Source organism: Hyperolius riggenbachi, chromosome 4 (genome assembly GCF_040937935.1).
Source record: "Hyperolius riggenbachi isolate aHypRig1 chromosome 4, aHypRig1.pri, whole genome shotgun sequence".
Lineage (NCBI taxonomy): Eukaryota > Metazoa > Chordata > Amphibia > Anura > Hyperoliidae > Hyperolius > Hyperolius riggenbachi.
This window is the reverse complement of record NC_090649.1, coordinates 13,349,533-13,374,173: the sequence shown is the minus strand read 5'-3', so window position 1 is coordinate 13,374,173 and position 24,641 is coordinate 13,349,533. Positions and strand designations below refer to the sequence as shown.

The window sequence follows — 24,641 nt, the reverse complement described above, 5'->3', positions numbered from 1 at the left end:
TATATCATAATGGTACATGCTAGGCTGGCTTCAGCATGTAGCATCGTAGTGTGTTGTGTTGGTGGTATAATGGTTAGGATAGCAACCTACCAAGCGATAGGCCTGGTTTCGATTCCCGGCCAATATAAGTGAGTTGGCTTTTGACATCCTACAAATCCCTAAGGAAGCTAATTTTTCTCTTGGATATATCATAATGGTACATGCTAGGCTGGCTTCAGCATGCAGCATTGTAGTGTGTTGTGTTGGTGGTATAATGGTTAGGATAGCAGCCTTCCAAGCGATAGGCTTGGGTTCGATTCCTGTCCAATGTATGTGAGTTGGCTTTTGACATCCTACAAATCCCTAAGGAAGCTATTTTTTCTCTTGGATATATCATAATGGTACATGCTAGGCTGGCTTCAGCATGTAGCATTGTAGTAATTTGTGTTGGTGGTATAATGGTTAGGATAGCAGCCTACCAAGCTGTAGGCCTGGGTTCGATTCCTAGCCAATGTATGTGAGTTGGCTTTTGACATCCTACAAATTCCTAAGCAAGCTCATTTTTCTCTTGGATATATCATAATGGTACATGCTAGGCTGGCTTCAGCATGTAGCATCGTAGTGTGTTGTGTTGGTGGTATAATGGTTAGGCTAGCAGCCTACCAAACAGTAGGCCTGGTTTCGATTCCTGGCCAATGTATGTGAGTTGGCTTTTGACATCCTACAAATCCCTAAGCAAGCTCATTTTTCTCTTGGATATATCATAATGGTACATGCTAGGCTGGCTTCAGCATGTAGCATTGTAGTGTGTAGTGTTGGTGGTATAATGGTTAGGATAGCAGCCTACAGAGCGGTAAGCCTGGGTTCGATTCCTGGGCAATGTATGTGAGTTGGCTTTTGACAGCCTACAAATCCCTAAGCAAGCTCAGTTTTCTCTTGGATATATCATAATGGTACATGCTAGGCTGGCTTCAGCATGTAGTGTTGCTGGTGGTATAGCAGTGAGGAGAGCTGTCTAAGTACCAAGCACAAGACTTGGGTTCGATTCCCAGCCAATGTATGCAAGATGTCTTTTGAAATCCTACAATTCCTTGGAAGACAAGACCCTCCTCCTCTGGAGAAGGAGGAAGAGAAAAAGGACCGAGGGAACAGTCAATAGGCTCTATGGGCTACCATTTAGCATAAAGAAGGTTCCATTTGTGGTTAGTTTATTTTTTCCGCTAGAATCTGGAATTCTGCGGAATTTCTCCAAAATCCAGCGGAATTTTCATAGCGACAGAATTATGCGCTGGCGGAATCCACAAATTCCGGTGGAACGGAATTTGCTCTTTCCGATCATCCCTATATTAGACGGTGGTTTTGCCATCGAATAGTCCCTAGTGGCGATCACCGCCGTGAGACTGATGACGGAGTTACGCTCTGTCATTCAAGCGGGGATGCGCGCGCATTGGTGCGCGGTCCCTTTCTATCCCTATTCCCAGCCACTCTCGCCAATCGGCGTGGAGCAGTCGTTAGGCAGTTAAAAGGTAAGAATCACCTACCTCAAATATGACACAAAAATAATTCATTTGGAATAAAAAATATATTTTTTTTTGTCATACTGTTTGTGAGGTAAGTGATTTTTACCCTTTAGACTGATTTTAATATTTGTATAAATTTTGGGGAGCCCCCTCTAACTTCAGTTTACCATGGACTCCCAAGGGTTATTGTGTACTACTTTCTAAATCTCCAACTTTTTCTTGATAATCGCAAATTTACGATGACACAAAAATTTGCATACATTCTCGCAATTATGGCCATATATAATTACGATTTAGACATCAAATGATTTAGTGCAATCCATTTGTAATTCTGTGTAATTTTTGTGTAATTTTGTGCAATTTTGTACCAATTTAAGCAGTTAACAACAATGCCCCCATACACGCTATTGCCACCAAAATTGCTATGTTAAGGAGAGTGGTGGGAATAAATGAAAAAAAATAACTAAATAAAAAAGGCTTTGTAGTTTTGTACTTTTTAAAAAAATCGATTATAAAAATGCAAAGGAAAAAGGAGTTTTAAAAGCATTTTTCCTTTGCATTTTTAAAATTGATTTTCTCAAAAACTACAAGGTCTTTTTGACTCGTTCCCACTCTTCTCCATAACAAACGTAGTAATTTTCGGAACAATTGCATATATGGGGGGTTTTGCTATTAACCGCTAAAGTCAGCCCAAAATGACATGAAATTGCAAAATTACGGTTCCTGTTTACATTTACAAACCAAATTAATGACGATTTACCCAAATTTTGCATTCGAATTTTGCATCGAAATTGTGAGTTACGATGCAAAAATTGCAAAATTACCATTACGCTAAATTTGTGCTCATCACTATTGGAAAGCGGCAGAACCAGAGGAAACCTGCACACTCCAGAAGGTGGTTGGACCTGCCACACTGAAAGCTTTTTACTATGGATGCCATTCTACAACCCGGGTGTGGAAGTTTCACACTCATCTGTTAATACACCCTTTCCATGGACTTATTGTACCATGAGTAGAGATGGCCCGAACGGTGCGCTGGCGAACGGTTCCAGGCGAACTTTGGGTGGTCCACGATCGCATGCGAATGCGAACTTTCCCAGAAGTTTAGTTCGCCCCCATAGTGCACCATTATGGTCAACTTTTACCCTCTACATCACAGGCAGCAGGCCCATTGTAGCCAATCAGGCGGCACTATCTCCTGGAGCCACCCCACCCCTTATATAAGGCAGGCAGCACCGGCCATTATAGTCGTTCGTGTCCCTGTAGTAATTAGTGAAGGGAAAGCTGCTGGCAGACTCTCATAGGGAAAGATTAGTTGTGCTCTTGTAAGCTTGTTAGCTGGCTGAGTCTTATTCCTAAAATAGCACCCCACAACAGCTCTTTTGAGAGCTAATCTTGTTCTTATGGTTTTTTTTTCCCCTGCACCTTCCTCCTCCTCCCTCCTCGTCTTTTCTTCCAGGGATTTGTAGGATGTGAAAAGCCAGCTTACATACATTGGCCAGGAATCTGACCCAGGTCAACTGCTTTAAAGGCAGCTATGCTCACCACTATACCACCAACACTACCTGCTGAAGCCAGTCTAGCATGTACCATTGTGATATACCCAAGAGAAAAATGAGCTTGCTTAGAAATTTGTAGGATGTCAAAAGCAACCTCACATACATTGGCCAGGAATCAAACACAGGTCAACTGCTTTGAAGGCAGCTATGTTCACCACTATACCACCAACACTACATGCTGAAGCTAGCCTAGCATGTACCATTGTGATATACCCAAGAGAAAAATGAGCTTGCTTAGGGATTTGTAGGATGTCAAAAGCAACCTCACATACATTGGCCAGGAATCAAGCCCGGGTCAACTGCTTTTAAGGCAGCTATGCTCACCACTATACCACCAACTCTACATGCTGAGACTTCTTGGAGCAGACTTACTTCCTCCCTCCAAAAGACGCACATACATCCCCATAAAATAATTCAACAGCATCTGCATGCACAGTCTCTGTGGCACAATCGGTTAGCACATTCAGCTGTTAACTGAAAGGTTGGTAGCTCAAGCCCACCCAGGGACAGCCTCGCCTTTTGCATTCAACAGTTGTCCAAAGAGAACCACAAATAGCCATGCAGAATCATCTCTTTATCTCTCTGGGCTTGAACCACCAACCTTTTGGTTAACAGCTGAACACGCTAACTGATTGCACCACAGGGACTGTGCACACAGTTGTTGCTAAATGATTTTATGTGGATGCATGTGTGTCTTGTGGAGGGAGGTAAAAAGTCTGCTCCAAGAAGTATAACGACACTTTAAACAAAAACCATATATATCAAATTTCTACGGTTTCCACAGCCCTGTAAGAGAAAATGTAATAAGGGCCCTGCCGTAACATAGATATTACGGTAGCTAATGTATGTGAGGTTGCTTTTGACATCCTACAAATCCCTAATCAAGCTCACTTTTCTCTTGGGTATATCACAATGGTACATGCTAGGCTGGCTTCAGCATGTAGTGTTGGTGGTATAGTGGTGAGCATAGCTGCCTTCAAAGCAGTTGACCTGGGTTTTATTCCCGGCCAATGTATGTGAGGTTGCTTTTGGCACCCTACAATTCCATGGAAGACAAGACAAGAGGAGGAGGAGGGATTATACTGCCTGATTGATGTATACACATGCAAGATGTGTGAAAGCACTTAAGGCCTGCAATTTAGCATTCAATGTGATTTCTGCCCTTAAAACGCTGCTTTGCTTTGAATTTTCACCAGGACTTTTAGCATGTATTCCACTCCGCCATGCCCCCCTCCAGGTGTTAGACCCCTTGATACATCTTTTCCATCACTTTTGTGGCTAGTATAATTTTTTCTAGTTTTCCAAGTTTGCCTCCCCATTGAAGTCTATTGCGGCTCTCGACAGTTCGCGCGAACCAAGTTCGCAAACCGAAAATCGGAGGTTCGGGCCATATCTAACCATGGGGGCTTCCTGTTCCCTTCTGCATTTTTACATATTCTGAAGAATCTGTTGACTTTCCAGACCTCCGTGGGGGGGCTTATGCATATGATTCTGTCGGCGTACTCTGCCGCAGTGTCACATGATGGGGATTTTGGGCAGTGCAATGCTGTGGGGGCGGGGCATCAGACTGCCAATAGACATCTCAAGTGTAAAACTGGTTGCATCTGAAAGAAGCCAATAGGAGCCAGACTTGAGTCAGAACACCTGATCTGCAATATTGTTCTGGGTCTGTGTTTCACACAGAGGATCAACATAGTAGATAGTCCAACAGCCTTTTTACAGGATTTATGATGGCTGCCTGCAGTTCCCTCTAATTACATTCCCTCAACACTTTGTGAAGGCATTTACCAGCCTGCTAATTGTCTACTTTCCTGCACATAGTCTGGTCAAGTACTTAAAGGATACCCGAAGTGACATGTAACATAATGAGATAGACTTGTGTATGTACAGTGCCTAGCACACAAATAACTATGCTGTGTTCCTTTTTTCTTTCTCTGCATGAAAGAGTTAAATATCAGGTATGTATTCACAATTACAAAAAAGATGGCTCCAAATACTCTTGTTTTGAAAAGTGGAAGAAACAGTGCCAAAAAGGGGAGGGGTAGGGAGAGGGGTGGGAATGGTTTTAGGGTTAAACGGGAGGGGGTTAAAGGGGTGCTGTTAAGGTGGGAGGGTAGGGATGTTTTTCGTAGATTACAACTGGCAAAGTAACCTGTTTTATGTGTGCAGCGGATGTGATTTTCAAATAACCTCTGTAACTATTTTATATCGTTAAGAATATTGTACCACACATAATTTTGATCTCAAGCAAAAACAAGTGAGCTGTACGTCATGTAAAATTGAAAATGCTGTAATCGTATGAAAACTTTTAAAACCAAATAAAACATTTAAAAAAAATATATATCAGGTATGTAAGTGGCTGACTCAGTCCTGACTCAGACAGGAAGTGACTACAGTGTGACCCTCATTGATAGAAAATTCCAACTATAAATCACTTTCCTAGCAGAAAATGGCTTCTGAGAGCAAAAAAGAGGTAAAAAGAGGAATTTCTTATCAGTGAGGGTCACACTGCAGTGTTGCTTGCAAAAATTTGCCTAAGTCATTTTCGCATCGAAAATTCCGTTTTCGAATTCGGTGAATTTTTGCGAAAATCTTCAGAAATATTTGCGTTTTCAACCAGCATCAAAAATTGTATGCGGACGCTTATGCGGAAAAATGTCTGCAATAATCCGCATGTAAATTCATTCTATGCGGACGCTTATGCCTTTATGCGGAAAAATGTCCACAATAATACGCAAGAAACTTCTCTGTATGCGGACGCTAATGCCCTTATGTGGAAAAAAATGTCCGCAATAATACACAAGTAGTGCGAAAATAACGGGCATTAGGCGAAAATTAACGCAAAAAAATTCAAAGGAAAATTTGCCTGTCGAAACGAAATTAGGCGAAAATTCAGCAAAAATTCAGCAAAACAAATTTTTTGCATTTTCGCTCATCACTGTCACACTGTAGTCACTTCCTGTCTGAGTCAGGACTGAGACAGCCACTTACATACCTGATATTTAACTCTTTCAGGCAGAAAAAAAAAGGAACACAGCATAGCTATTTGTGTGCTTGGCACTGTACATACCATTGTCTATCTCATCATATCACATGTCACCTCAGGTATCCTTTAAATTCAACCAGCTGAAGGTAGAGGTAGTAGAGGAGCCATCCTTGAAATGACAATATTTATCCGGCTAAAACATTAATACAAATTGTACGTTTCTATCCGAAGCAGAAAAGCACACTCACATTGGTGATAGTGAGGGAGAAGTCAGTGCGGACTCGGAGGTTGATCACCGTTTCGCTCAGTCAAGCATTTCATCAGGACATTGGACCAGACTATGTGAACTAAATAAGGTACTGCAATGTCTGACGAGCACTAACTCTAGTAAAGACTAGTTAGAGTCAGAACAAACCATCTGTTGGTTTCAACCTCGATTTCCTGTCTCATTCTAACCTATTATTTTGTTGAACATGCTGCAATTACTTGTTACAAAGATGTACTTTTTAATTTAAAAGTCTATGTAAACTAGCATGGGATTGTGCATTTTGTTTTTTACTTTAGAGTTTGCTTCACCTGTTCTTGCGTCATCAAATTAGACTTAATGTTCAGTTCTGGTCTCAGGAGAATGATGTAACATTTGGGGATGAAGATGCAGCCCAGGAGTCCAGCACTGGAGGCCAAGATGGAGAAGACCTCCACAGCCACCATGTACTTCCCTTTGGTGCTGAGGTAGGCTGGGATGAAGGAGATCCAAACACTGCAGAAGACCAGCATGCCGAAGGTGATGTACTGAGCTTCATTGAAGGCGTCCGGAAGTTTCCTGGCCAAATATGCTACAATAAAGCTCAACACAGCTAAACATCCCATGTAGCCGATCACAGCATAGAAAGCAGTAACAGAGGCCTCGTTACACTGAAATATCATCTTTCCAATTTCTACCTTGGTGTTATATTCCAGATACGGTGGAGAGATGGTCAACCAGAAGATGCAGATCATAACCTCCCCAGAAGAACACACCATCAGAAGAGATACAGAAAAATGTCTACCCAGGCATCTCCTTAGTGTCCAGCCTGGTCTGGTAGCTCTAAAAGCCAAGACAACAGTGACTGTTTTAGAGAAAACCGAAGACACTGAAATGGTACAAAGAACCCCCATAGCCACTTGTCGTAAAAGACAAGACTCCTTGGTGGGAAGTCCAATGAACAGCAGAGGACACAAGAAGGACAAGATCAGTGAGAGGAGAAGGACCATACTGACATTTCGATTATTGGCTTTTACAACAGCTGTCTCTTTGTGTTTGGCAAACAGACCAACCACAACACAAGTCAAGAAACATAGAAAAAGTGCAGCAAGAACAAAACACGATCCAAGTGTATCTCCATAAGATAGGAACACAATAGTCCTTGGAACACACGTGTCTCTTCTCTCATTAGACCAGCTGTACTCCGGGCACTTCAAGCATCTCTCCATATCTACAAAACAAAAACTATCAGTAAAAAATAAAGAAAAAATATTCTTGAGAATTAAAGAAGATCAAAGCAGTGTCATGAGAATATTACATGATGTGCTCCTGCTTCCTCATGCATGCCTGAATGTGCTGCTGCAGTGTCTGATGCAACTACTAGCATATTCCTGTATCCACTCTTACCTGTCTGGACTTTACTTCAGTGTCTCCTACTCCCATACTAACTCCTCTCCAGGCCTGCTGTGTGTTGTATTGTGTACCTCAAGGCTCTGTCCTTGGACCTTTCATCTCCATTTACATTCATGGTCTGGGAAAGTTAGTAAGCTCTTTTGGTTTTCAATATCACCCCAAGCTGATGACACCCAAATCTATTTATCAGCTTCTGACCTATCTACAATCAGGGATGCTCATCCGGATTTAGGGTATCTGAACTACCCAGAAAATCCGAACTTTTTCCGCTATCCGAACTCGGATTCGGATCCTGGATAGCTGTGTAAATACGAATAGCACTATCCGAGTTAACTCAGACATCTATCTGAATTCCGGAATCCGGTCGGATACTTAGGTTGGATATCCAAATCCGGATACGGTAACCATGGAGATGACTCCATGACTTAATTGAGCCAATCAGAGGGCTCCCAGCCTAAGCCCTAGCAACCAATCACAGAAGAGAACCCCGCAAGCCCCTCCTGTACAGTATATAAGGAGGGGTGCTACGATGATAAATCTCATCCTTGCTTGTGACTGCTCACTGAGAGACATCTCCAGTGCTGCTGGCCTAGCAAGTGCTGTATACAGAAATAAACCTAACGTTTTGAGTGCTAAACACCTTCACTAGACTATTGTTCTATTGATTTTTAGTTAGCTAGCTTGTGTAATTGTTTGATTTTATTCAGTGACAGTCAGACTCTGTGCAGCAGCAGCTGCTAGTTAGGTCCTGTGTCTGTGTGTGTGCTGCGCACAGGCCAGGCCTGCTGCTGGCCTGATATTAGCCTTAGCTACAGTATAGGTTAGGGAATTGGATTACTGTGTTATTGTGTAGTTAGTACTGCAGTGCTAGTTAGTTGTTAGAATAGTACTGTGTTAGCTTACTACAGAGTACTGCAGTGCTGCTGTGCTGAGCAGTGTCAGTGTGACAGTTAGACAGTTAGTGTGCACTGTCTTCTACTCTGCTGTCTGTCACTCCGTGCTGATTTTCTTTAAAGTCCAACCCCGATTTTAATAAAGTACAAGTACCCCACATCATCTGGTGACATCATCACATATAAGTTGTACTATGTTTACTGGCACAGGCAGCTGAAGGAGGGGCAGCAAGGCCAAGAGGAGAGGGAGCAACATTGTGGTCACCATCAGCAGTTCTGCCACGTCAGTGTCCATTCTGCCGCTACCCACTGGCCGTCCAGCTGTTAGGGGGAGTCACGCTGCAGAGACGCAGCAGCGTGTAGTGGCCATTTTCCAGCTGATGGTGGATGAGCAGGCCACCATCAGCTCTACAACTGAGACCTCCACCCCCACCAGCACTCATGTTCGCAGCAAGCTGGCAGTGGTCAGACTCGGAGCACCAGAACCCCCTCTGCCACTCCTGCCGACAATGAGGCCTGTTCAGCCAGCCAGTCCTCAGTGGCCTCCTCTGCTCCCTCCGCCGCTTTCCTTGCAAGGAAAAAACGCTGCCAGAGACTGTTGGGCAAGTCTTTCCCTGTTGTTGGCAAGAGGGGAACATGAAGTGGCTGGGAATCACTATGCCTGCCTTTCCACCCTTTACCACCACCACAACCTCCTGGCTCCTCCTGATTGTTAACTATTACTAACTAAGCCGCCTGGTTCAAAAATTTTTTACAGCCGTGGTACCAACGGTAGGTGCCACAGACTTAGTACAATCTCTGGCATGCTCATGGCACATGTTACACCTGCTGCTGCTGCATTGCCCTGCTCCTGCTGCCTGTGCTGCTCCCACCACTGCTGCTGTGCTAATACCACCTATATTTAACCCAAAACACAATTGCTGTGTAATTTTTTTGAGGTGTCTGGGCTGAAAACTGTCATGTCCCAGTTGTGTGGTTGGACTTTGGACACAATGTGAGCTGCATGACCGCTGTCTGGAACCTAGTCCTGATGTTAATTTACAGCCATTTTTTGTTGTATTTTACCTCCCCACATAATCAATTGGTGTTTCTCTTAAAAAAAAAAAAAAAAAAAAAAAAACATGATGCTTCATGCATCATTTACTTTAAAAAAACGTTTTGGAAGCAATTTAAAGGCCACTTCCGGTTTTCTATACAGATATCCAAATTAATTTGGGTTTACCCGGATAATGGGTTCGGATATCCGATTCTATTTGGATACCAGAACGTTCAGATTCGGATATCCGATTCAGATCTGGATTTCTAGCTATCCGGATCCGAATCAATTCGGATTTTAAAAAGGGGTATCCGAGCATCCCTGTGTAAAGAATAGCGGAGATGCCGCCGCATGGGCAAGCGGCATCGTGGCCATCTCCACGTTCCAGCCGGCGGCTTCTGCCGCACAGCAACATGCTGCTGGTTCGCCTGGTCCTTCTAGTGCACACAGATTGAGAGCTACGCGCGCGTTAGGCGACAGGACCTTTATGCAAGTAAAAGGGGAGCTAATCAAACCGGTCAGCTGACTCCAGCTATGCTCCGGATTGGCTGAGTGACTGGGGCGGCACTGTGGAGCGCTCTGGGTATTTATAGGACTTGCCTGTCTGTTGCAAGTTGTCTGCTGTTGTGAATGCTTACGTGTGAGCGCTCAGACCCTAGTCAGATCTTACAGTGTGTTAGAACCAGCCGGAGCTGGGAATTCACACTGAGTCAGATTCCGTTGATAGCTTTAAGTACTATTGTATTGTAAGACTTGTGTACAATTCTTTAGTCTAGTTCCCAGGTGTTGAAACCAAGGACTTCACACCTAGACTAGGATATTGCTATATTGCTACTGTTCATCTGTTAGTCTAGTTCCCAGGTGTTGAAACCAAGGACTTCACACGTAGACTAGGATATTGCTATATTGCTACTGTTCATCTGTTTGTCTAGTTCCCAGGTGTTGAAACCAAGGACTTCACACCTAGACTAGGATATTGCTATATTACTACTGTTTATCTGCTATGATATCTCACCTTTCTGACTACTCTCTTGCTTACTGATTCGGTACTTCTGCCTATCTGATAACTGTTGCCGACACTGCCTGTAACTGGATACTGAATCAGTCTTCTGCCTCTGTACTATATCTGTCCGTTCGTTGCTGACCTTGCTTGTCTAACCTTTCTGCCCTCACTAGTGGGTCTTGCCACTAGTGAGGGAATACTTTAGGGCTGTCACCTCACCCTTAGGTGATCAGCCTTGCTGTACTGTCTGCGACACTTGCTCCTCAGGTGCCTGTTAGCTGCAAGCAAAGTCTGTTGATCACCTGCTCCTCAGGAGATCATCTTGCAGCACAGTCAGTGGCTCCTGCTCCTCCGGAGTCCACTGGCTGCAGTACAGTCCGATTCCCTTGCTCCTCAGGGAATCCTTGCCTGTAGTACAGTCATAATCACTCATTCTATCTGTGACCACCCTTGCAGCACAGTCAGTGGGCCCTGCTCCTCAGGTGTCCACTGGCTGCAGTACAATCTGAATTCCCTGCTCCTCAGGGAATTCTTGGCTGCAGTACAGTCTGTATTCCCTGCTCCTCAGGGGATCCTAGGCTATAGCCTAGTCTTGATCACCTGCTCTTCAGGTGATCATACTCTCAAGCACCGTCAGTGTTCCCTGCTTCTCAGGTGTCCACTGGCTGTAGTGCAGTCTGAATACCCTGCCCCTCAGGGGATCCTTGGCTGCAGTATTGTCTGTATCTCCCGCTCCTCGGGAGATAAGTTCTCCAATTACTGTTGCATCAAACAGAATACCACATTAGGTGTCCTGTGTCTAGCTATACTAGTATTATTGGTGATTCTGCAGATCACCACATAATCAGGTATAGCATCTGTATTATTGGTGATGCTGCAGATCACCAATAATCAGAAAAATCTGACACCAATTGTTACACCCAGTCTACAAAATTAGCTTGAGTCCCTGACTGTCTATCTGCTGTCTCTACATTCATATCATATTGTTTTCTTAAACTTAAAATGGAGATTTTGTGATATTTCCAACTTCTCTCTCTGCTCTCCCACCCATAGTGACAATTAATATAGAAACCACCCCAACCTCAACTCCTAAACATATCTGTTTGTGTGTAATTCTGGACGCTGGGCTCTCATTTAGACCACATATTAACACATTAACTACCTCCTGCTACTTCCATCTCAAGAACAATTCCAGAATCTATCCCTTCCTTTCACAGGAGGCATCTAAATTCTTGTACATGTTCCAATCATACAGTATCCCTCTGGACTATTGTAGCACCCTACTCTGCAGTATACTAAAACCAGACTGGCCCCTCTCCAGTCCCTACAGTACTCTGCTGCCCTTCTTATCCACTTCTCCTCTCATCCTCTGACGCAGTTCCTTCCTGTAAATCTCTCTCGCTACATATTACCAAAGGATCCAGTTTAATCTCCTCATCCTATCATACAAAACTCTACATAAGTGGTCACCTCCTTACATTTCCACACTAACCTCCAGATACCTCATGCCTGAAACCTTTACTCGTCCCAGGAGACTCTCTTGTCTGCTACTAGCTGCATCACTCATGTCCTCTCACTCCTGCATCTGGTGGGAATCACCTCTCAGGAGCATCAGAGAGGGATCTATCTGTTGGTCGATCTGATGGCAAATCGACCAGTGTATGGCTACCTTAAAAGGGACATCAGTGAGCCGTAGGCACTGAGTTACTGTTTATTTCTGTATTTTTGAGGCACCATGTTTAGCTAACCCAACTTTTAGCCTTCTTATCCAAGGTGGCACTGCACCCTCCCCCCTCTCTTGAAAAATTTTAACCATAAGGTTATGGATCTAATATTGCCAAGAGCTATATTCAATGTTCTGTTGGAGGTTCCCCAAGACCTGGCAGTCAGCAGTTTATCAGAGATGGAGAAATCACGTAGATGTTCATCTCGTTTTTTTTTTTGTCAAGATTCTGTCAAGAGACATCAGACGATCAAACTTGTTTTTGTTTTAAATTGGATTATTCCCTGCCTTGTGTAAGCCTTGAGAAAATGGGACATTTCCTCAAAAGGTGGATTTCATTCATCACCTAGCATCTGCTTTAGACACTAAAGGTCAGGCCCTGATTCATATTACAGGATCCTATAGGCACAAATGTCCTTGCTCCCTAGACTTCACCTTCCATGAACCTACAAACTCCCACCGCATCGCATGTGTGCTGGCTGTCCCAGCTGTCACTTTTCCCTTACTTCTCTTCCCCAACATAGGTAGCTACAGGTGCCCCTTAATATTAGGTAGCCGGAGGTACCCTCAGTATAAAGTAGCTAGTGGTGCCCCCTACTGAAGGGAGATCTTGTCAGTGAAATCCCAAGAGCTGGGTGAGTAAGCTTTCATTCACTCTCTCATAAGGAGTCTACATAGATAAGGCCGGAGGGAGGCACTTGGGGAGGAGAGTGAGCCGCCTTAACATCATCATACGTCTTTAGGTTCATGCCTACAGTGCCTTACGGTAAGGTTTATCTCCACCCTTGCTGCTTCCCTGCCAGAGGATTGTGGACACTAAAAGGTCTAAGCAGTATGAAGAATGCAGGTACGATATTCCATCTTTCTGAAGCGTTATGAATGAGGTAGACCCGTAGGATTATACAGTGATATTTACGCTCTCACCAGTGGCGTTAGTGATCTCTCCTTCTGGGCACGGGGCACAGTCATAGCAGCACCTGTTGAATCCTTCCTTAGGATTTCTGTGATATCCCGGGAGGCAGCTCACACTGCACACAGAGCTGGGCGGAGTCTGGGAGGGAATAAAGAACTCGTCATTTATCATTGAAAGCAGCATAACACGGGATCCGTTGAAAAGGGAGCCTGAGCTGCCTGTATGAAAAGGGCACCTCCATAGACATCAATGTTATTTCTGCAAATTTGGGCTACAAGGTGGTGAAAAGGGCACCAAAGTTTCGTCATAGGTTAGAAGTGGGCGCCCCTTTGTAGCCCTTATTTTTTATTCAGCTACAAGGTTTTCGGCAACAAGGTTTTTTATTCTGCTACAAAAGGGCACCCTTTTACAGGCAAGATTTTTGATTTGGTGGTGCAGGGGGGGTTAGCAATAGGCATCACAAATGGTGGTGGTGGGGGGGGGGGGTCTTAGGGTTAGGCACCACTAGGGGGGTAAGGGTTAGGCACCACCGGGGGGACATAGGGTTAGGTACCACCAGGGAAGTCTTAGGGTAAGTCACCACCTGGGTGGTCTTAGGGTTAGGCACCACCTGGGGGGTCTTAGGGTTAGGCACCACCAGGGGAGTCTTAGGGTTGGCACCACCAGGGGAGTCTTAGGGTTAGGCACCACCTGGGGGGTCTTAGGGTTAGGCACCACCTGGGGGTCTTAGGGTTAGGCACCACCTGGGGGGGGTCTTAGGGTTAGGCACCACCTGGGGGGTCTTAGGGTTAGACACCACCAGCAGAGTGTCAGGAACCTGCCCCGTGGCAAGCCTGCAGATACGGTTCCCAACTTCGGGTTTGACCAGATCGAGAGGGGAGCAGCCTTATTTAACCTACAACAAGTCTGTCTCCCCTCAAAGCACTTCTCACTGCCACCACTAGCTGCCGCTAGACACTTCCACTCTGCTGTCAAGTGATCTGCACGCAATCCGTGTTTTCGTAGTCGGGTCAGCTTTGCGCTTTAGGCCGAATATGGGAACACCACGCACACACACACAGTACAATCGTACAGTAGCACGGCACAATCAGGCACGGACTTTGCAACGTAAATTACACTTAGTGATGGGCCGAACCTCCGATTTTCGGTTTGCAAACCCTGTTCGCGAACTTCCACGGAAGGTTCGGTTTGCACGAACTTCCGCAAACCGCAATAGACTTCAATGGGGAGGCAAACTTTGAAAACTAGAAACATTTATGCTGGCCAGAAAAGTGATGGAAAAGCTGTTTCAAGGTGTCTAACACCTGAGATCTTTCAGTGACTACAAGAGAGGAAAAACATTTTTCAAAAAGACCTTATAGTTTTTGAGAAAATCATTTTAAAATAACTCCTTCTGACCGTTGGAAAATTAACCACTTCACCACTGAGGGGTTTTACCCCCTGACCACCAGAGCAATTTTCACCTTTCAGCGCTCCTTCCATTCATTCGTCTATAACTTTATTATTACTTATCCCAATGAAATGAACTATATCTTGTTTTTTTTTGCCACCAATTAGGCTTTCTTTAGGTGGGACATTATGCCAAGAATTATTTTATTCTAAATGTGTTTTAATGGGGAAATAGGAAAAAATGTGGGAAAAAATTATTATTTTTCAGTTTTTGGCCATGATAGTTTTTAAATAAAGCATGCTACTGTAATTAAAACCCATGAAATGTATTAACCCATATGTCCCGGTTATAAAACCATTTAAATTATGTCCCTATCACAATGTTTGGCGACAATATTTTATTTGGAAATAAAGGTGCATTTTTTTCAGTTTTGCATCCATCCCTAATTACAAGCCCGCAGTTTATAAAGTAACAGTGTTATACCCTCTTGACATAAATATTTAAAAAGTTCAGTCCCTAAGGTAACTATTTATGTTTTTTTTTTATTGTATTTTTTTTTTTTTTTATTACAAAAAAAAAATAAAAATTGGGGAGTGTGGGAGGTAATGAGTTAATTTATTGTGTAAATGTAATGTTTGTATATGTAAAATGCTTTTAGGGTGTAGTTTACTATTTGGCCACAAGATGGCCACAGAGTGTTTGTTTACATGCGACCTGTAAGCGTCCGGAAGGACGCTTACAGGAAGCAGTAGGAGGCTGGGAGACGCACAATGATCTCGCTGTTTCTGAAAGAAGCAGCAGATCATTGCGGGGGCTAGATCAATGAACGGGAATGGATTTTCCCGTTCATTGATCTCCGGGCGAGCGGGCGGCGGCGCGCACGAGCGGCGGGAGCGCGGACAGCGGCGGTAGCGCGGAAGGTACGGATTTCTCCGTCCCTGGTTTTTTAGGAGGGAAAAAAGGGGCGGAGAAATTCGTACCGCTGGGGGTAAAGTGGTTAAACGCCCGCCGACTTTAGCAGTTAATAGCAAAGCCCCTTTGAAAGCTAGAAACACCAAACTTGTAGGAAATGTTAAAGGGAAACTATGGCGGAAAATTGTACAATTTAAAATATGTGCAAACATATACAAATAAGAAGTCTGTTTTTTTTCCAGAGTAAAATGAGCCACAAATTACTTTTCTCCTATGTTGCTGTAACAGTAGCTAGTAGAAATCTGACAGAAGCGACAGGTTTTGGACTAGTTCATCTCTTCATGGGGGGATTTTCAGGGATTTATTTATTTTCAAAAGCACTTAGTGAATGGCAGTTGCTCTGTCTAACTGCCAAAAAACTGTGTAGCGAGCAGGGAGGCTGGCCAGCATCATTGTTTAAATCCTTTTTCTGGAATATCTTTATAAAGAATAAAAGCCATGCTGAGAATCCCCTATGAAGAAATCGACTAGTCCAAAACATGTTTTTGTGACCCTAGGCTATGACCTCTTTGGCCTAGGGGCCCCACCAGTTATGATCCCCCTAACAGTTCCTACACTGCTAGAAAATGTGCCACTGCTGAGCCATTGCCCTTTGAAATGGTGTGAGATTTCCCACGCCAATATCCACGGTAAACGATCCAACGAACAATGTATCCTCTTATGTTGCATTCTTCAATTAAGTTGATTGAAGATCTCCGACGCTTCCCACATAGTAGAAAATGCTATAGCTGCCGGCTCCTGCTGTCTCTCCCCACCTCCTCACCTGTCACCCTCACCTAGCCTGGCACCCGGTGCACCCATGAGTGCCAGGCTAGGTGAGGGTGACAGGTGCAGGCAGGTGGGGAGGGACAGCTGTGGAACCGGCAGCTTCACGTCCTGCTCAGGACACATTCTCTGCTATACTAACAGTTCATGAATCATTTGGTTCTATTTAATGAATCGGTTCTTTTTTTTATGAATCGGCTAATTTTACTTTGAAACTTTAAAATAGATTTTCTCAAAAAGTATAAGGTCTTTTTGAAAAAAATTGTTTCCTCTTGTTCCCACTATTCCACTTAACATTTCCAACAATTTTGGTGCTTTTACTATGTAAGGGGACTTTGCTATTAACCGCTAAAGTCGGGGGCCATTAAAGTCTATGGGCGAACCGAACTTTGAAAAAAGGTTCCCGGTTCTCTGCGAAGGCGAACCACCCTAAGTTCGCCTGGAACCGTTCGCCAGCGAACCGTTCGGCCCATCTCTAATTACACTGCAGTCTCTCTAGGCTATGAGCGTTAGCTTGGTACAGCAGGAGTCACACTTATTAAATAACAATTTAATATTCCAGAAAAAAAAGTGGAACAATGCAGAAAATAATATATACAAAAGATTTACAAAAACAAAGTAAAAATTACAAAATAAAAATTACAAAGATACACACAAGACAGTTTGCATAAAATAACAGGGAAATAAATGTTACCAGCATATACAGAGCGTTGTTTGCGGGAGAACGCAGTTAACGGCCATGGCTGCAATTTATGTTCGTCAGAATCTCCACCATTGAAATTGCCCAAATAAACAGGTTTTTGTGACCCTAGGCTATGACCTCTTTGGCCTAGGGTCCTGCAACTCACCAGTTATGATCCCCCTAACAGTTCCTACAATGCTAGAAAATGTGCCACTGCTGAGTCATTGCCCTTTGAAATGGTGTGAGATTTCCCACGCCAATATCCACGGTAAACGATCCAACGAACAATGTATCCTCTTATGTTGCGATCTTCAATTAAGTTGATTGAAGATCTCTGATGCTTCCCACATAGTAGAGAATGCGTCCTTTCAGACGCATAGCTGCCGGCTCCTGCTGTCTCTCCCCACCTCCTCACTTGTCACCCTCACCTAGCCTGGCACTCAGTGCACCCATGGGTGCCAGGCTAGGTGAGGGTGACAGGTGCAGACAGGTGGGGAGATACAGCAGCTGAGCCGGCAGCTTCACGTTCTGCTCAGGACGTATTCTCTGCTATACTAACAGTTCATGAATCATCCGGTTCTTTTCAATGAATCGGTTCTTTTTTTATGAATCGGATCATTTTACTTTGAAACTTTAAAATTGATTTTCTCAAAAAGTATAAGGTCTTTTTGAAAAAAAAATGTTCCTCTTGTTCCCACTATTCCACTTAACATTTCCAACAATTTTGGTGCTTTTACTATGTAAGGGGACTTTGCTATTAACCGCTAAAGTTGGCGGCCATTAAAGTCTATGGGCGAACCAAACTTTGAAAAAAGGTTCCCGGTTCTCTGCGAAGGCGAACCACCCTAAGTTCGCCTGGAACCGTTCGCCGACGAACCGTTCGGCCCATCTCTAATCACACTGCAGTCTCTCTAGGCTATGAGCGTTAGCTTAGTACAGCAGAAGTCACACTTATTAAATAACAATTTAATATTCCAGAAAAAAAAGTGGAACAATGCAGAAAATAATATATACAAAAGATTTACAAAAACAAAGTAAAAATTACAAAATAAAAATTACAAAGATACACACAAGACAGTTTGCATAAAATAACAGGCACATAAATGTTACCAGCATATACAGAGCGTTGTTTGCGGGAGAACGCAGCTTCTGACCAGTAGTCGGGGCAGCTCTAGCGTCTTTGCTATCTCCAAGGAGCTACCCGCTGTGACTATCCTAGGCCACTTATATAGTCCGCAGTGTGGCCCGGGGGTATTTAATGTTCAGTCCCAAAACTAATGCAATCTCTCAGATTGTCATATCCTTTCTGTGATATGCAACCTTCAAAGCTTTCCTGTTTTTACACATAGACTTCAAACCACCTCACACACTTCCATTAGGCTGTCATATGTAAACTTCAAACGTTCCTGTGTTAGCTTCCACTGTCCAGACTCATTTTAGTCTGGATTGTATTTTGGCTTGTTTACATATACACAAAGTTCAAAGCAATGCAACACCTTTGCAGGATGCAGGACAAAAGAGGGGCTCATTATCTAATTACCTCTTTCCTTGCTGGGAGGACAGGTTACAGGTGACAAAGCAAAGTATACATATGAGACAGTATTCGGACCAAAGGGTAGCTATTCAGACCAAAGGGTAGCCGATCACCTGTATATGCTTCAAAGCAACTGTCTGATTAAGTGTTTCCTAATTAGAAGCAGACAATGTTAGCTTCTCCTGCTGGACAATGAATGCAGAGTTAATTTACATTTACATACAGGAACTCACATGAAGCCCACTGGCAGACTAGTATACATACGCACATCTGACAGAATACACAGCGGACATAAAAATGGAAAATATGGCTTCTGTATTATCCCAACATCAGAACTAGCTGCGATATCATGACACAGAGTCTTAGGGTTAGGCACCACCTGGGGGTCTTAGGGTTAGGCACCACCAGTGGGGGTTAGGGATAGGGGAGGGTTCTGTGGGAGAGTAGGGAGAAGGTAGGTCATAATAATCACCAGGTGGTGTCTTAGGGTTAGGCACCTCCAGGGAGGTGTTAGGGTTAGGCTCCACCAGGGAGGGTATGGTTAGGCAATATCAGGGGAGGGTTCTGTGTGAGAGTAGGGAGCAGTTAGGTCATAGTAATCACTTTTCTTAGCTATATCTAGAGCCCTTTTACAGCCCAACAAATTTTGCCTATAACAGCATCCTTTTTATAAACTAAAATTAGATTTTTCGGCTACACCAGGCACCCTTTGTAGTCGAATTTAGCATATATGGGCTACACAGGACACCCTTTGTAGCTGAATTTGGCATATGGGCTACACCTGGTGCCCTTTGTAGCCAAATTTGGCATATGTGGGCTACAACAGGTGTCTATTGTAGCCGGATTTGACATATATGGGCTACACCAGGCACCCTTTGTAGCCAAAATTGGCATATATGGGCTACACCAGGCACCCTTTTTGTAGCCGAATTTGACATATATGGGCTACACCGGGAACCCTTTGTAGCTGAATTTGGCACTTGAAGATCACAGGAGCTATAGGTTTTAAACATTATATCCTTTGGATTTTTTAGAGACTAGCCCTGTTTGTGCAAGTCATTACATAGTTTCATAGTTACATAGTTATTTTGGTTGAAAAAAGACATACGTCCGTCGAGTTCAACCAGTATAAAGTACAACTCCAGCCTGCTCCCTCACATATCCCTGTTGATCCAGAGGAAGGCGAAAAAAACCCTTACAAGGCATGGTCCAATTAGCGCCTAAAGGGAAAAATTCCTTCCCGACTCCAGATGGCAATCAGATAAAATCTGAATTCGCGCCACGCCAAATTCAAAGTTATATCTTTATTAAGTCACTTTAAAAATGTACAGGATAGGTCAAGTGTATGTATATATGTATACATCACTCTCAATTGAACACTAATATGTCAAAAGTAAGTAAATCAGTTTTTCTACAGGGGTTGGGGGCTTACTGTGGGCTTCCTCCAGGTCCATGAGGACTGTGGTCTCCCTCGCCAACCTCCCCAGCCGCTCTGTTCTCCCAGGATCACCTCCGGTATTTTCCAAATTTGGACCAGTTGTGCTGTTTTGTGCCTGTGCGGTAGTACTGCACTGGTGCAGAATTATCCCAGCCAAGGGAACATGATGGGGGAGTGGTGCAGCTGGGCAGTGCAATGCAAAATGATCCCAGCCACAGGAGCATGACGGGGGTGTGGTGCAGAAGGGCAGCACAGGTGCAGAATGACCCCAGCCACAGGAGCATGACAGGGGCGTGGTGCAGCTGGGCAGTGCAATACAAAATGATCCCAGCCACAGGAGCATGACAGGGGTGTGGTGCAGAAGGGCAGCGCAGGTGCAGAATGATCCCAGCCACGGGAACATGACGGGGGCGTGGTGCTGCTGGACAGCGCAGGTGCAGAATGATTCCTGCCATGGGAATATGACGGGGCGTGGCGCGGTTGGGCAGCACAGGTGCAGAATGATTCCTGCCATGGGAATATGACGGGGGCGTGGTGCTGCTGGACAGCGCAGGTGCAGAATGATTCCTGCCATGGGAATATGACGGGGCGTGGCGCAGTTGGGCAGCACGGGTGCAGAATGATTCCTGCCACGGGAACATGACGGGGGCGTGGCGCAGTTGGGCAGCAAAGGTGCAGAATGATCCCAGCCACGGGAACATGACGGGGGCGTGGTGCGGTTGGGCAGCAAAGGTGCAGAATGATCCTAGGCTAGCCACGGGAACATGACGGGGGCATAGCGCGGTTGGGCAGCACAGGTGCAGAATGATTCCAGCCACAGGGACATGACGGGGGCGTGGCGCGGTTGTGCAGCATATGTGCAGAACACCACCACTGGAGAAGATACCAGAGGAAATCCTGGGACAATAGAGCAGCTGGGGAGCCACAAGGGTTTGCACGCAGCAGATCGCGTGATAATTGCTGTGATAGCAGTTATCACGCTTTAGTCAATCAAGCCCTATATGCGTTTTTGGCAAATTTTAAGCGTGAGCATTTTTTTCAAAAACGCCCTGAAAGCACTTACACCAATAATCTCTATGAGACAGTTCACATCTGAGTGGTTTGTTTCCGATCTGCTCAGAAAAGCGGTACCTGGGCCATTTTTGAGGTGATTTTGCTTCAATGGAGGGTACAGGAAAAACGCAAATGCTCACAAAATCGCTTTGACCACAGCATCTTATTGATGCTATTGGTCATTGATTGCAGGTACTTAGATTGGTTAATGGAAACTGTGTGCCAATACACTGATCTGTGTACTAACGGGTGGCGATGTGAACACACGTGAGAGCGCGCATAGAACGATTGTGGCAAGATATGCATATCTACACTCCTGAAGCTAAGATACAGTTTCCAGGGGTGTAGATATACTGTAACATTGTCACTAAGTGGTTAACCCATTCAGGTTCTGTGGTTTTCATGAGAGAAATGTTCACCTCCCATTCATTAGCCTATAACTTTATCACTACTTATCACAATGAACTGATCTATATCTTGTTTTTTCCGCCACCAATTAGGCTTTCTTCGGGGGGTACATTTTGCTAAGAGCCACTTTACTGTAAACACATTTTAACAGGAAGAATAAGAAAAAAAATGGAACAATTCATTATTTCTCAGTTTTCAGCCATTATAGTTTTAAAATAATACATGCCTCCATAATTAAAACTCACGTATTGTATTTGCCCATATGTCTTGGTTATAAGACCGTTAAAATTATGTCCCTATCACAATGTATGGCGACAATATTTTATTTGGAAATAAAGGTGCATTTTTTCCATTTTGCATCTATCATTATTAACAAGTTTAAAATAAAAAAATATATAGAAATATTTCATCTTTACATTGATATTTAAAAAGTTTAGACCCTTAGGTAAATATTTACATGTTTTTTTTTATTATTGTAATGTTTTTTTTTATAGTAAACATTTTATTTGGGTAGTTTTGGGAGGGTGGGGGGTAAACAATAGATTTATAATGTAAATGTGTGTTCATTTTAATGTATTTTTATTTTCAGTTGTAGTATTACTTTTTGGCCACAAGATGGCGGCCATGAGTTTGTTTACATGACGTCACTCTAAGCGTAACACACGCTTAGAGTGACGCATTGGGGAGGGAACGGCCAGAAAAGGCGCAGCTTCCGAGAGAAGCTGTCACTTTTTCAGCGGGGGAGAGGAATCAGTGATCGGGCACCATAGCCCGATACATTGATTCCCTGGCTACCGAATCCGTGGCCGGGAGTGCGCGTGCACGCGCGCGATCGGCCGCGGGGGCGCGCAGTAGCGCACATGGTTCCTGGATGTAGTTTCTACGTCCAGGAACCAAAATAGGTTAAATAAGTGATTTGGCAGGGGCAGCGGTGTACAGAGTTCAGCCGGCCCATAGGTGAAGTTGCAGGCTGAGCTACTGACTGTCACAAGCAGTGAGCGCCGCCCACAAAATGGCAGCTGTTGTATTAAGCATCCAGAGGCCGCAGCTAGACAAGATTTGGGGCACTTATGCTGGGCATCTGGGGCATCCCAAAACATATCCGTGGCACGAGCCCTGGCTATAAGAGACGCGCCTGATTCCTAATCTAAAAATGAAGGTATATATTATCCAGGAATTATTCATTCCATAAAAAGGGGATAAAATAACAATTCCCTAGGTGAAAATCTTTCAGTATCACAAAAAATTCCTCTCCCTGATTTACATTCTGAAATGTATCACTGGTGGTGACCTCTTTAGTTCTGCCAGGTGATCTGTACGGAATGTTTGTTACTGAGAGTTCTATGCACAGAGGAAGATGCTGCTTGCCTGGCAGTTGGAAACTACTGTTATTTCCCACAATACAACAGACAGCAAACTGTCAGGGGCCATGGTTATGACATCACCTGGTGGGAGGGGTTTCACCACAATATCAGTCACACAGACCCTTGATGCTCTAGTTGAAAAAACGATAAAGATTTCTCATAGGAAAAGGGGTATCGGCTACTGACTGAGAGGGACAGACTACCCAGCAAGCTCATGGTGACACAGAACTCATTGGAGTGTGTAAGGGACTACAATAGTCCTAAAAGCCCCCTTACTAAGATGTTAAGAAAAACAAAAGTTTGCTTTCCTAAAACAGAAAGAATTTGCGATAATTCAGGTTGGAGTGAGCTTGAGATGTCTCCCACAATGCACCACTGCTGAATATATGCAAATTACCCATTGTTACCCTTAGAAGCCAAACACACCTCCAGAACCGCTGGAATGCAATGATGTGTCAGCTTGTTAATCTGTACAGAGCCAGAATAACCCAACATGCATACAGACTGTTTTGGATTGTTTGACCCTCATCAGTGCATGGCATGGATTAATTTGGCTCTATGCAGTAGGGCTTGTAACACCGAGAGGGACAGACTAACCAGCAAGCTCATGGTGACCCAGAACTCATTGGGGTGTGTAAGGGACTACAATGGTCCTAAAAGGCTACTGACTGAGATGGAGTTCAGTCCTTGGATAAAGTTCCTCTTTAAACCATGGCAGCTTTTTCCTGGTCCTCTCTTTCCTGCTTCGGTTTGGACATGAAGTGCATCAGCTTCTGTAGAGATAATATTTGTTGTTTGCAGGCAGAACATACCTGAGTGAAAGCTGGATTCCACAATACCGCGCTGTCATCAATCTGTATCTGGGAAGCTCCGCCCCTCTGGGAATAATATCCAGCTGTCTTTGTCTCTTTTGTTGAATTTGGCCACATCACTAAGTTTAAAATGTCAAACTTTGCTAGATAATTCCCCTCCTCATCAAAGGTCACCTCTTCTCCCCCGAGGGTCATCATCTGCATGTTCTTCAGATAATAATTCATCTGGAGGTAAGAATAGCAATAATACTTTCACCATTCATTCACCTGTTTAGACTTTTTCATATGACTAATTCACAGATGCGTCATTTAGTGTCCAATATGTAATTTTGCCAAAAGGCATTTGTGATAATTCAGCTGTAATTGAGCAACTGTGGTTTCCCATAATGCACCACTCCTGAATGTGCAAATCATCTCTTTATGCCAGGCTTACATGCAGACCCGCTGGGGTGTAGAAAGCCTATAGCATATACACTGATGCATAACTCCCGAATATGCAAATCACTTAAAGCGGATCCAAGATGAAAAGCTAACTATAACAAGCAACTTGTCTATATATCTTATCTAAAGTTTAGATAGTTTACACAGCAAATCTAGCTGCAAACAGCTTTAATAGAATGTGATTATTTCTCCCTGTGATACAATGACAGCAGCCATGTTGTTTGTAAACATTACACAGAGGCAGGCTTATCTGCACCATCAGCACTCAGACTGAAAAAAACCTAATCCCCCCTCCTCCTCCCTCCTTCCCTCTGCCTCTGAAATCTCTGGCTAGTAATACCTCCCCCTCCTCCTGCCCAGACTCAGCTCCCATGTACCAGGGCTCTCTGAAAACTGTGGGTGGGGCTTATTTAGTTTATAGGGAATTAGAGTATTAAAACAAAAACAAAAAGTATTTGGCTTGAGGAATGCCCTATAAACAATAGGAAAGGAACACAATTATGGAATGAGTAA

The 24,641-nt window shown here is 44.0% G+C and overlaps 1 protein-coding gene and 1 non-coding gene across 2 annotated transcripts; one reads left to right on the top strand and one right to left on the bottom strand.

Annotated features, from left to right (window-relative positions):
• Positions 1-423: 423 nt before the first annotated feature.
• On the top strand, positions 424-495 carry TRNAG-ACC (transfer RNA glycine (anticodon ACC)). The gene has a single exon. It is a non-coding gene; the product is annotated as a tRNA-Gly (tRNA).
• Positions 496-6,599: 6,104 nt separating this feature from the next.
• Positions 6,600-23,771, bottom strand: LOC137571097 (vomeronasal type-2 receptor 26-like; the record flags this gene model as incomplete). The annotated part of the gene is made up of 3 exons (XM_068279778.1): positions 6,600-7,519; positions 13,281-13,407; positions 23,688-23,771. Coding segments are annotated over 3 exons (1,131 nt in total), but the record flags the coding sequence as incomplete, so codon positions are not given.
• Positions 23,772-24,641: the final 870 nt, after the last annotated feature.